At 33.4% G+C, this 12,673-nt stretch overlaps 1 protein-coding gene across 1 annotated transcript in view; it reads right to left on the minus strand.

Moving 5' to 3' along the window:
- Positions 1 to 310: 310 nt before the first annotated feature.
- Positions 311 to 12,673, minus strand: part of LOC129225580 (thymosin beta-like) — a 36,744-nt gene continuing 24,381 nt past the window's right edge. The window contains exons 2-6 of the mRNA XM_054860035.1: positions 9,583 to 9,715; positions 8,569 to 8,682; positions 5,046 to 5,159; positions 874 to 987; positions 311 to 785 (exon numbers count right to left, since the gene is read on the minus strand). Of these exons, the coding sequence (XP_054716010.1) occupies positions 757 to 785; positions 874 to 987; positions 5,046 to 5,159; positions 8,569 to 8,682; positions 9,583 to 9,712 (501 nt within the window). The 5' untranslated portion in view covers positions 9,713 to 9,715 and the 3' untranslated portion in view covers positions 311 to 756. The remainder of the gene's footprint in view (positions 786 to 873; positions 988 to 5,045; positions 5,160 to 8,568; positions 8,683 to 9,582; positions 9,716 to 12,673) is intronic.

Raw genomic sequence — 12,673 nt, forward strand, 5'->3', positions numbered from 1 at the left:
AATCATGTCTTTAAGACTTAAATTTTGAGAAGTGCCCTGGGATAGGCCTCCAAACGTCTCATTCCAACAGTGCCTAAAATTGCTTTTTTGAAACTTTATAATTCCGAAAAGATTTCGGGAGAGAGATTTGAAATGTGCGTTTTAGAGCTTCAATTCGGAAAAACTGCCGGTTCTTTGTCCCTAAAGGGAGGGGCCTCCCTTATCCACATAGTGATACTCCTTTCCCCATTTTACTATAATTTCAAACTTTTATTTATTTATTTTTTTACCATATTGTTAATACCGTATGTCAACTTGAATCGAAAAAACCTTAGACAGAAATATCAAGACTTTATTGGAACAAAACAAATACAAGTCATAAAAAATTGAAACATTTAGTCAAAATATTTTTTTTACAAAAATTTCTAAGTATAAAATGCAAAAATCCATACCACATTTAGGAAAAAAACATGATTTAACTTTGCACGACAGAAAAATTCAGACTAGGAAATATAATAAAAATAACATTCAAAAACATAAAAGATTCACATTTTCACTTTTAAAAATGAATATTTTATAGTCATGGAGGACAATGTTTTGTTGTGCAGTATTTACGAAATTTATTTCCAATGATTTAAAAAAATATTCTGGTATCAAAAATATTTAGCTACATCTCTTCTCATTTTAAGTTTCAGTCATGAGTCTTATTACAAAATTACAATGTAGAAGTACATCAGTTATCAAAACTACAAATTCTCAAGTCAAATGCTTGGACCATCAGGCTGCACTCTTTTCCATAGCGATTGCTGCAAGGATAGAGTTTTCATTACGTTCAATTTCAATACAGAAATTTATTCTAAAAAATGAAAAAAAAAAAAAAAAATCTATATTCACCTTCTTTTGTGGGTAATGGATTCTTTTCCATAGTTTCAGCATGCTTTAGGTTCGAAGTGTCAAAATTTTCAATTCCTTGAACGAATTTCTGATGACCTTTTTCTTGCTCAATAACTGCAATTAAATGCAAGTGTAAGAATTAAAAGAAATTTCAAAATAAACATATATTTGTTTTATTTATTCATGTCTATGTTTTGAACATTTTCGAAATAATTTGTTTTACGCACTCAAATTATAAGCTGCATGCAGGGATACCACTAACTTAATTTTGGGAGGAAGGGGGGGGGGGGTAATCAATTTGCCGAATGGAACCCGAAATTTTGTCGAATGATAAAATACGGGTATGCACACATACGTACATCTAATGAAAAGGCACATTCGGGCATTAAAAAGTCGCTTTATATCTCCGTATTTTCTGAACAGTCAGACAAAATTTGTAGAATGTGGACATTTTTGGGAGGTCAAAGAGAACTCCCGTAACCTCCATCGGGGCGCCCCTGACTGCAGGTCAAATAATAATATAACATGTATCAAATAATATTCACAACTTTTCATGAGTTTTGCAATAGATTGAGATTGTTTTGTTTATTATTATGTAGAAAAGAAGCAAGCTGGAAGATCGTCAAAGGGCAATTCAATATTTAAAGGCAATATGCAAAAGATACTGCATGTTCATGTCGTTCTACTTGGAATATGAAAATTATAATCAAATGTTATTAGAATTCACTACCGTGGTGTACAGAAGAAAACACCGACAGCGTTGCACGTTTTTTCTTTTCTTTTTGCAAGTATTTATTGGAAACAAACAAGCAAAAATTTTATTAATCTTGCTATTGCTACACAGCAGTTTCAGAGTTTGAAAATGCCTTTCCTATTTCCTGCCAACGTCAATGAAAACAAATGGTAAATTTTAAACTTTAAATAAAGTTGAAAAAGTTAAAATTTCAACAAAATTTTTAAACCTTTTAAAAAGTTATTATTGAAATTAATATGTGTTAAAAATAACATTTTAACACATATTTAGTAAATTTTAACACATATTTAGTACACACAGTAATAGTTAAAATTAACATTTTTAAGGTTTCATTAACTACTCAACCAAGAGCTTTCAAGAAAAATTTACAAATTTTATACAATACATCAGAGGCGTCACAAAGGGGGGGAGGGGGGGGTCCACCCGGGTGTCACCCATCTGGGGGCTGACACCCTAAGTGGAATTGAAATTCATAACAAAATGTTTCTTCTTTTCATAAAAACAAGAATTCGAAGCATCAGCGATCTTTACGATCGAGTATCTTGAAAAATAAATGGGAAAAATAACTTTACTTAAAAGGATTTTTAAAATGTATGCTATCCGTAGCATCCAAAAAAAAAAAAAAAAAAATTTAACGGATTATCCTGTGCCACGGAGGGGGGGGGGGCACTTGACCGCTGTAGCGCCTCAGGACAATCTGTTAATTACGATAGTGGTGGCGAGATTGCGCAATTGAAGCAGGGCCGATCCTAGGGTGTCGGCCGCCCGTGTGCAAAGACCTAATGTGCCGCCCCTCAAGAGTAATTTGCATATTTTGACTAATCTTTGACGTGCATATAAATATTTCTTCAAATTTCTATATCAAGTTCTAATTTAAAAAAGAAAAAAAAAAAAAATGATGAACTTAAAAGGAAGAAAAGTTTCATAGTAAGAAACGTCTTAGGTACAATTTATATCTTTGAAGAAAGTAATAGATACCAAAATTTACTAGTCGTAAAAACGCATTTTATGGTCTGTCTTCGGTGACATCAGAGAAAGGACAAAGGAGGGGGAATCAGGGGAGGGGGGATTGCTCCCAGAAAATTATCGAAATTGGCGTACAAAAAATAGTTTTAGTAATCTTTGGTTGTGTTTTGTTACAAGAGAAAAGAGTCGGGTATATTCAAGGTGCGTGGGGAAATTTTCGAAATTGACATCAAATATCGCTATTTTAGGAATTTTTTCGGAACTTCAGGGGAAAAGTAATGTTGGTTCTCTTCTAAAATTCTTTCAAAATTGAAATAAATTTGAAGCTATTTTTTGTGACCGTAGCTTAGGAAAGATCAGCGCTCTTCCCGACAATTTTCCGAAACTGAAGTTTTAAACGTAAATTTAGGCTGTCTTTGGTGACGGTAGGGGATTTGGTGGCTTTCCTCCTGTAATTTCTCGGCACTATTGTTTTAAAAACCCATTTTTGGCTAGATTTGAAAACGATAGGGGAAACGTGAAAAAAATTCCGAACCCAAATATTTTTCGGAACTAAAATCCATTTTAGGCTATTTTTGGGAAGGGAGGGTTTTGGGGCTCCCAAGCGGATATTTCTAATAGTGCAATTTTATGCTATCTTTGGTGACGTTAACAAAACTAGGAAGCTTCGGCGAATCTTACGGATATTTTTCGATATTAATATCTGAAAAACACAATTATAGACCTTTTGTCCACCTCACTTCGACGATTGATGGGTATATGCCCTACCGTGAAAAGTTACACAAACCAGGCAGTTCTCCTCTAAAGTTTTTAGAAATTGAAGTCCCAAATCGTATTTTAGGCATTGTTTGATAACGATGGATCAAAGAGCGGGCGGGGGTTCAGTGTACCCTCACGAACTGTTTTTTGAAACTGAAGTCAATTTCAAACTGAGGTGATGGGATTAGGGGCCTCTCTAAAGACGCTAATGGAGACTATCTTTGGTAGTAATGTTTGGGAATGGATTTCGAATCGCAAAAATTTCGAAAAAGAAATACGAAAAATGTCATTAAGCTATTTTTGATGACATTAAGAAGGGCTGCCCTCTGAAAACACATTTTGGATTTTAAAGCCAACATTTTCAGGCTATGTTTGATTAAGTTAAGTTGGAAGGGGTGAATCAGAGAGTTAATTGGGTCCTTTAGATCGGTGGTTCAAACAGCAAAACTTTCCGAAATTAAAGTCCTAAAAACGCCATTTTAAGCCTTCTTTAGTCTCATCAAGGATGTCATGGTATCTTTTTAGATCTTCGTTTTGGAGCCAAGTTTAAATTTACTACCCGGGGCAAGAGCATTGATCTGAAACCGGGCAGTTCATTCGTGATTTTAATTCGAAAAAAATGCTGTAAAGGGGGAAAATTACAAAATTTTAGTTCATTAATAAATGTTTGACTCTCAGGGGAGTCGCAATTTTCCAGTCTCTCCACGCAGCCGCGATTGTTGAAAACAAAATTTGTTATTTGAAATGCTTGCTAGAGTATCTAATCAGTATAGCTTTTTTAAATGTAATATATAAAAAATGTCTTAATTGTTTAGGTCTATAAAAGCTTGGGGGGTAAACATTAGTGGCCGCCCTGGGCCCTGAGTGCTCCTTTTAGAAGGCACCCTTTCTTCTTCAGGAGGAGGCCATTTCCCTCATCGGCCCCCTCCCATGTATCCATGCCTGATTACCGGTTCCGTCATAAATTTTGCAACCAAATGAATCATGTGTGTAAGGAGTAGATATTAATGGACAATAAACAAACACAATGTTCCCTAACAATCTATTTTTCTTAAACTATACTATGCTGTCAGGAAATCGGCACTTTGATAATTGAACATTTAAAATTCAGCACATTTATTTGACTTATTATGAGTTATCTTTTGAGAAATTCTTGAGGAATTTTGATTGATTAAAAGAACTATATGATAAGGCCTGCGGCCGCCCCTTGCTTTGGCCGCCCTTGTGCGGTGCACACTCTGCACACCTGCTAGGATCGGCCCTGAATTGAAGTGCTTAGTGGGATGTTTCTAAGGCCTTTTTCAACATTTAAAAGGGCTCTGTAGATTTGAAGGGGGGGGGCAGAGGGGGCACAGTGCTGGGGGGTGGGGGGACCCTGGATTACCATACAGTGAAATGTTGTTTAAGCATTCTCAAAAGGAAGTAATTTTCAGAAGTTATCTTTGTCAAATTATCAGTACATTTAGACTACAAGAAGGAAAAGATACTGACACTTTTATTGCATTAATCGGAAGGAGCAACTGATCAAGATTTGTCTAGCTAAACAATTGTTTCAGCTAAACAATTTTAAAAAAAAGCAACTTTTGTGAACAGCAAAATTATAAAACATTCCAAACTTCGGAATCTCATCTCAAGTTTTGAGGTTAGTACTTGATTACAATTTATAGTGAAAACAAAGAAATTTCATCCTTACTTTCGTTGTTGGGCAAGACTGCTTTCTCTTTTGTTTCTGTGTGATGCAACGCAGTTTTGTCGAATGTCTCAACACCACTCACAAAATTTTGATGAATTTTTTCTTGAACAACATCTGTATTAAAAAAAAAACCATCTAGCTTAATTTACGAATGTAAAAATGCACAAGTGATATGACATTTGCTTTTGAAACTGTATGAACTAATTTACTTTTCCTTAAAGTGGAATTAAAAAAAAATTGTCATTTGAAGCAATTGTTCTGAAAAAGCAGGTGGAAAAAAAATCAATTTATAACCAATATTAATTTTTCAATGTCCTAAGCGAAAAAAAAAAAAAAAATCCTCAACTCCTTAATTGCTATATTCCAGAAAAAAATCGGCAGCATTTCCCTTCGGATTAACGTCGTTAACTCCTAACTCAAACCGCCTTCATTAGCGGAATCTCTACGCAAGACGATTTGATGGAGGAGTTGTGACGTCAATCCAACCTAGAATGATTCCGTGTAGATAACAGAATAAGCATCTAAGTGACTGTCCACAAAAGTCACTTTTTTTGACCCCCCCTTTTTTATCATAAACAGAGACTCCCCCCCCCTCGTCACTATTTTTCATAAACATGTTCTTATTAAAAACAATGCGTGATGTCCCTTTTTGTTACTCCCTCCTCCCCTTTTGCCACAAACTGACCTAATTTCACGATCCCCCCCCTCAAAGCGTGATATAATTTATGGACAGATATTAAGATTAAAATTTGCATACTTTAGTTTTTAATGAATGCTTCAGAAGTACTAGATTTCATTTTATCTTTATGAAGAAGCATAGATTTGAATTTTTAAATTACTGATTGGAGAATATTTAAGAAAGTCGCTCGTCAAGGTATGACGAGTGAAAATTGCATCTCTTCTACATTTTAAAGAAGCAGTTGCCTGTTTTTTAACCCTAACTCCAGTAGATTAACTCTAAACTCCAGTAGATAGCGGTCATTGTTGACAATTTTTTCTTTTCTTCATTTCCCTGAAATGACAGTCTTACCAGTAAAACAGTTGAGTTACCAGATCGAGTTCGGCCTTGTCACAATAAAGCCTTTCCCTGCATGTTAAACATTACCAAAACACATTATCAAATTATCATGCCGTGGCGCGAGTTTCATTGTTGAAGCAAGCGCGTTACTCGATCATCGGTTATTATATATATGATGATTTGGTTGAACTTCCGAGTTGTATTTTTCCTTTTCTTTTTTATTCATCTGGATATTTCATAAAAACTAACTTGGAATAATTCTGAAGTAATTATTTTCATGTTTTTCAGTGCGATTTATAAATTTCTGAATTATTTTGCTTCGTAATGAGATAAAATAACGAACTCAACCCAATCATTAGTATAAGTTTTTCAACTTTCAAGCAATATCAACGGGCTACTATTAGTACATTAAATATTAATAGTTAATGATTTTTTCGGCGACAGAAAATGTTAAACGATAACTTACCAAAATCCAACATCCCATTTTTATTGTAACAATAAGGTTATGTTAATTGCTTTAGAAACGAATAAAACAGTTAATTGGTTAATGTAACTGTTTTAAAATGTTAATGAAATTATCAAACAATTCATCTTCCAAAATGTCTCACCATTGGATGTCGGAAGAATTATTTTTTCTACTGTTGAAGCTCGCCTTAGAGAATTTCTTTTGAAATTCTTTACACCAGTCAGGAAATTTTGTTGTACTCTTTCTTGGGCTACATCTTTAAATAAATACATTTGTTTTCAGCTGGAAAGCGATATATTTAGCTCATAATTAAAATTATGCTCAACTTCACTCATTCAACAGTGAGTTGTAAATAACATTGCACTCCAATAGGAATCACACACTCAATTTTGAGTAGATTCAACTGGTTAAGAACATTGTAACACACTCAATAGTTAAGAAATACAAATGCGCATTTTTTTTTAAATCAGTTATAAAAAACATAGTATTTCACAGGAAACTGCCAACACTCAGTCATTTTCAAATATATTTATTTGACTGAAAATATATATTAAGGCACTTGGAGTGTATAAAGAAACCAATCGCAACCCCCTCCCCCCTCCAGCACTATAAGAAACAGTCCTACAATCGTGTTTGTTACTTTCAATCCAAGGCCCGCAGCTCAGCTGCAATTAAAGAGCTAATTTCGACTCTCTCTGAGTCATGCTAATCTAATCTACCTCAATCTATCATATTAAATTTATCTACCTGCATGTCTGTCTATCGCCTCATTTCATAGAAACCGGCCAGGAGTTAAGAATCGAACCAGGAACCAAAAAATTAACTCTACTTTCGTACAAGTAAAATAGGCAAATATTAATCATTGCTTTCCTGCAGTTCTCTTAAAGTAATCTATGAAAAATTGATATTTTCAAATCTTTAGGAAAATATGCACGATAGTATCTTTCAAAATAATATATAGAATTTTGTAGATTTTTAAATTGATTTATTACATCTTTAATTGATTTATTATAACTTTAAAATTGTAAAATGAATAGGGAAGAAAGAAGAGAACTTTCCAATGTGAATATAAATCACGAAAAACTTGGTTTTGCTCTACGCAATTCTCTTGTCTTAACAATTTTAAAAACTACACTATCAAGTTGTTACTATATCTATGAATAAAACTAGATTCAATTTTTACAGCTGGAGTCTCAGGACGTACTCTGCTAAAAGGTAAAAAATAAATACCATAACAATGCAACAAAAAGCAACGTCGCAAAAACATTGTAGACACGTGTTCCATGATTACAAGTATTCCCTTCTGCAATGCAAAAAAAAAAAAAGATGTGATCTTATGGATTTAAGGAGTAGGGATAATCCAAGTTTAAATATTTGGGAAGGGGTACTTCCTCATTTTACCAAACGAAGTTCCGAATTTTCCCAATTATAAGTACAAGCAGGCACGCATACCTTCATCACATGAGAAAAGACATTACACACCATTAATAATCATAATTTTTTTAAAAAAGGAAAATGCAATATTGCATTATTGTCTCCAATTCTGCAGAATTCGTTTTTCAAAACTTGAAGAGTAAGGGACATTTCTTGTGACCTCCTGTCGAGGTGCCTCAGCACGAACCGCTTTCTACCCCAAAAGCTTTGATGGCCTTTTTTCCTGCAAATTTGTGCTTTTTCAGCGTCGTTGTATATATTTTTTTCTAAGTTAGTTGCTCTCATAGTTGTAAAATTTGGACAGGCAAAGGCGATATCAATCAAGAAATTGTTTTTTTATCTACATATTTGGTTTTAATATTTATTAGTCGAGGAATTTTATCTTGGGGCACAGATATGATCAATTCAAAAACACTCAAATACTAGATCATACTCACAAATCCACAAAAGAATTTAGATATCCTAAGCTAAACTAAACTTTTGCAATAATATATTCGTGAATTCGAAAATTTTCATGAATCCAATACTTTCTTCGATACATTAGACAAACGAAAGTAAAAACACACAGCAATACATTAATAAAAACGAATATAAATAATAGTTACCATCAGCATTGGGCAAAATTACTTTTTCTTGTGTTTCAGTAGGATTTAATTTTGAGCGTTCGAACCCTTCAACTCCAGTTATAATACTGTTGTGAACTTTTTCTTGTTGCACATCTGAAAGAAAGAAAGAAAGAAAAAAGACATTTTCAAATTTTATCAAAGTATGTAATTAGAAATTGATTTGAATTACTTTCATTTCTCTCATTTGAGTTCAAGGAAACAAAGAGAAAATATATCGGCTATAACTGTTTAAAAACTAAGAGGTGGGGCGGGGGGATCGCACCGTTCTACGTGGAAAGCGCTTTAAGTTCAAACCCCACAGCAATTAATGTTTTTATTTTTCTCTAAGTAAACAAGCTAAAAAATCTTTTTAGTTGATTTGGCTTTAAGAATAGGAATTTATGTGGGACCACTATGTCTTTTAAGTTTGTAGATCATTTTATGAAATTAAATTCAAATTACTTAGTATAGATACTTAAAAATAATCAGAACAAGTCGTGTAAATGAAATTATGATAAATCGAAGTCCCCAATTCAATTTTGGAAGAAGGAAAAAATCTGAATTTGTTTATGACAAATTAAAATTATTAAACTTTCATTTTTAGTGGCACATAGATTAATTAAAAAGGAAATAAAAATTAGTATTAAATAAAAAATGATACATCGAGCATCAATTTAATTTTGGAAAAAAAAGAAGAAATTTTCGTTTCTAAAAAATTTAAATTCGTAATCCAAGTTGACGCATTATTTTTATAATTTATTCATTTACTTATTTTTGTTGTTGATGTTTATATACGATAAAGTAGATTCGTTTAGTTCTAAACGAAACCTTTTTTTCTTTGCGGAGAGTGATTTGCGAACAATGCAAAAAGCGCCAGTAATTTCTTAACATCCATATCAATTTTAGACTCTGTTCCAAATATTTCTCTTTTAATCTGCATACACATTTAAGCATTTTGAAAGTAATGTAATTACAGAAATCTACTTGAAATACTTAAAATGTTTAAAACATTACCATCTTTTGAGGGCAGCTGGTTCTTCTCTTGTGTTTCTGCGTGTTTCATTTTAGATGAATCGAATTGGGCCAGTTCATTTTTCAAAGGAGCAGGCACCTTAGGCAGATCGGCTTTGCTTGGACTGGACATACTCTAAAAGAAAAATAGAAAACTTGTAAAGCAAGACGCATTTTGTTTGAAACTAAAATATCACACGATCTCTGTAAAACGGACTTTTCCGCATCGGTTCGCAGCACCGCAAGAGAGAGGCGTTTTCATTTCTCCACAAAAGTTATTTCTGCTTACTGGAAATGTTAAGCGTACTTGAGTAACAAAATATTTGCATGAAAACAATAATTGACAACAATATTACATTTTATTTCATTAATATTTCAAATATTTTTTTCCAATCATTCATTGCAACTTTGCTGTCGTTTTTTCTTTTTTTCTGTTAAACTTGTAACAACCAAGGCAATCGAAACTTTTGATTGTTCTTATGGGCATTGAAGATATTTTATGAGTACCCTTACCCTCAAATACACATTCCACAGCTAAGAGAGTCAGTTTATTCAACTCATTTGTAACAACATTGAAGATTGCAACAGTTTAATGAAAAATCTTTCTGAAAAGGATTGATTGCGCATGAAGGTGTGATGTCTATTTTGAGAGATAAGCCAGACACATCGGAAAAATTCGATTTTCAAATGTAACGCTGTGCTGAGCCATCAACTACGCGATAAATTCAGAATGCTTTTCAAACTTGTAAGCTCCAATTCAAAAATTCAGAAACGGACATTGCACAATCACTCATCTTTCATACATCACGAAGGCGTTCACAGCTCAGACCAGATAAAATAGTTCCCCATCGCACCATTTTCAAGATAAATCATATCTTAATTGGTGAATGCGTGGGGGTTAATCGTGAAGGAAAATTCAACTTTGTCCTTTACTATCTCCTCTTCATTAGTATATCGTAGCTTCCATGCCACGCACTGCTGCCGAAAGTAGTTTTTTTTTTCCGTCAAGTGTGAAAACCAAAAACTTTTTTTTTTACTTACTAAGTTTCAGCTTTCAACTTCTATGCTTTCAATGTGACAATTCGAACAAGTAATTTGCAGTTTGGACAAAATCAAAATGCAGAGTTTATTATTCAACCAGTGCCATTTCAAAAAAGTAGAAAGAAACTTTTACTAGCGCAACGTTAATCGAGTTAAATTTATTTTTTGCGTACTTGAAATGTTCATAGCGGTATTATCAATGGATTGCTGGATCATTGGCGTTAAGACGAATGAAATTCCTGTCGTAGTAGGATTGGAGGGGGACTTTGGGAACGAATCTTTCAAATGAAAAATTTTCACTTCATACGTTTTAGACTCGTAGCTTTAAACACTTAACTTCAATTTTATAGGGTGGTCGATTTTTTTTTTTTTTTTTTTATATTCCTTTCGGATTCTGAATATATAATTGCGAATAAAAAGTTTCTCGAATGTCAAGCAATACTACACTAAAACATGTTTCCACCTGCGGGGAGAGGGGGGATACAATATAAGGGGATACAATATAAAAGATAATTACATCGGAAATAAAAATATTTTTTGAAATGTTGAAATGAAAAAGCGAAGAAAGTTTTCTTTTTTCAAAACATGCCGAGCTACTCCATTAAAGTAATTTCGAATCGATTAATATCTTTTGCCAAAACTATCACCCCACAATAGATCAAATTAAAGGAAACAAATGCATCGACAAAAATAACGTTTTAAAAATTACTTAGATTTTTAATGCGTCGGATATTAATTTAAGAAAAAAAAAAGGGGGGGGGGGGGGTCGGACAAAGTCTTTTCTCGACTGTCTTTTCATCCACACGCTCATTTCTTTGAATCGATTGGATGATTTTCTTCCTTGTAACCCTGAAACAAGTACTATCTGCAATTGTATTACTAATTGTGCTTTTTACGCGTATTTTTTATGTTTCTAATACCGACAAGACATTTTTTCCTTTCAAATTCTTTTGCCCTTTTAGGCAGGGTCGGATCTACGTACCTGCAGTGCGGGGGGGGGGGATTGAAAAAAAAAATAGCACTAAGACTAATTATTAACGTTGCAAATACACCCATTTTCATTTTGACATTATCGAAACAAAAGTGAAGCATTTTTAGGACATTAACGCATTTAATTTTAAGGGTATAAATGGTTCTCACTATAGTCATCAACATTACTCATCAGTTGCATTGGGTAATAATTTAAACAAGAAACAGGATGTGAAGAATCTGAACGAAAATTGAAAGAATCGGCAGCATGTGAGGTGACAAAATTCTACTTGTTTTCGCAATCAACTACGTATCAACAAAAGCCAAGCGCGTGGAATATGCGAAGAACATTTCTTCGCTGTCAACTTTTATCTCCCAGCAGAAGAAAAACAAAGAAGGTTAGCGAGCTCTCCATAGAAGATGTATTTAAGGAGGCACTAGACCTTGAACGCCAAAATGCCCTTTCGCTCAGAGAGCATTCCAAGGCTGTCTGGCTTATTCGAACTCAAATCAATTGCGATCAATTAGCGGTTATGAGTAATAAACATGTTTCGCTTATTTATTAAGCTAATTTTAGAAGAGCAATAATTATTTAATTAGGGCATGAAAATATGAAACTTTCTTGCATAAGAGGCTAGGCATAGTATCAAGTTCAATGTCATTTAAAACTGAATGGATGAAGAAATTTTCGAAACAGATTTGGAAAATGCTAATTAGAAAACAGTGCAATTTTCTCAAAATTCCGATTTTATCATTTTGCCAAAAGCCAGTACAGTGACTATTAATGATTTATTCACGTGATCTTAGCGTTCGATCTCTGCACACCCACTACTTTTTTAAAAACTACTTCTTAACTTACATTCTCTGTTATAATACCTGCGGTTTACTTCCAGTTACCAAAAACAATGAAAAATAATAGTAATTATAAAGTAAACACACTTCCGCTTATGAAATGTTGCCAAAAACAGTGACAAATAATATTAACGACAATAAAATGAAAAATAATCGCCAAGATTTAAAAATGTGCTAAGTGACGTACCAAAACAACGGAAAGAACCTATTAAAAAAAAATTTCCTGAATAAC

The sequence above is a fragment of the Uloborus diversus genome, chromosome 1 (genome assembly GCF_026930045.1).
Source record: "Uloborus diversus isolate 005 chromosome 1, Udiv.v.3.1, whole genome shotgun sequence".
Taxonomy (NCBI): domain Eukaryota; kingdom Metazoa; phylum Arthropoda; class Arachnida; order Araneae; family Uloboridae; genus Uloborus; species Uloborus diversus.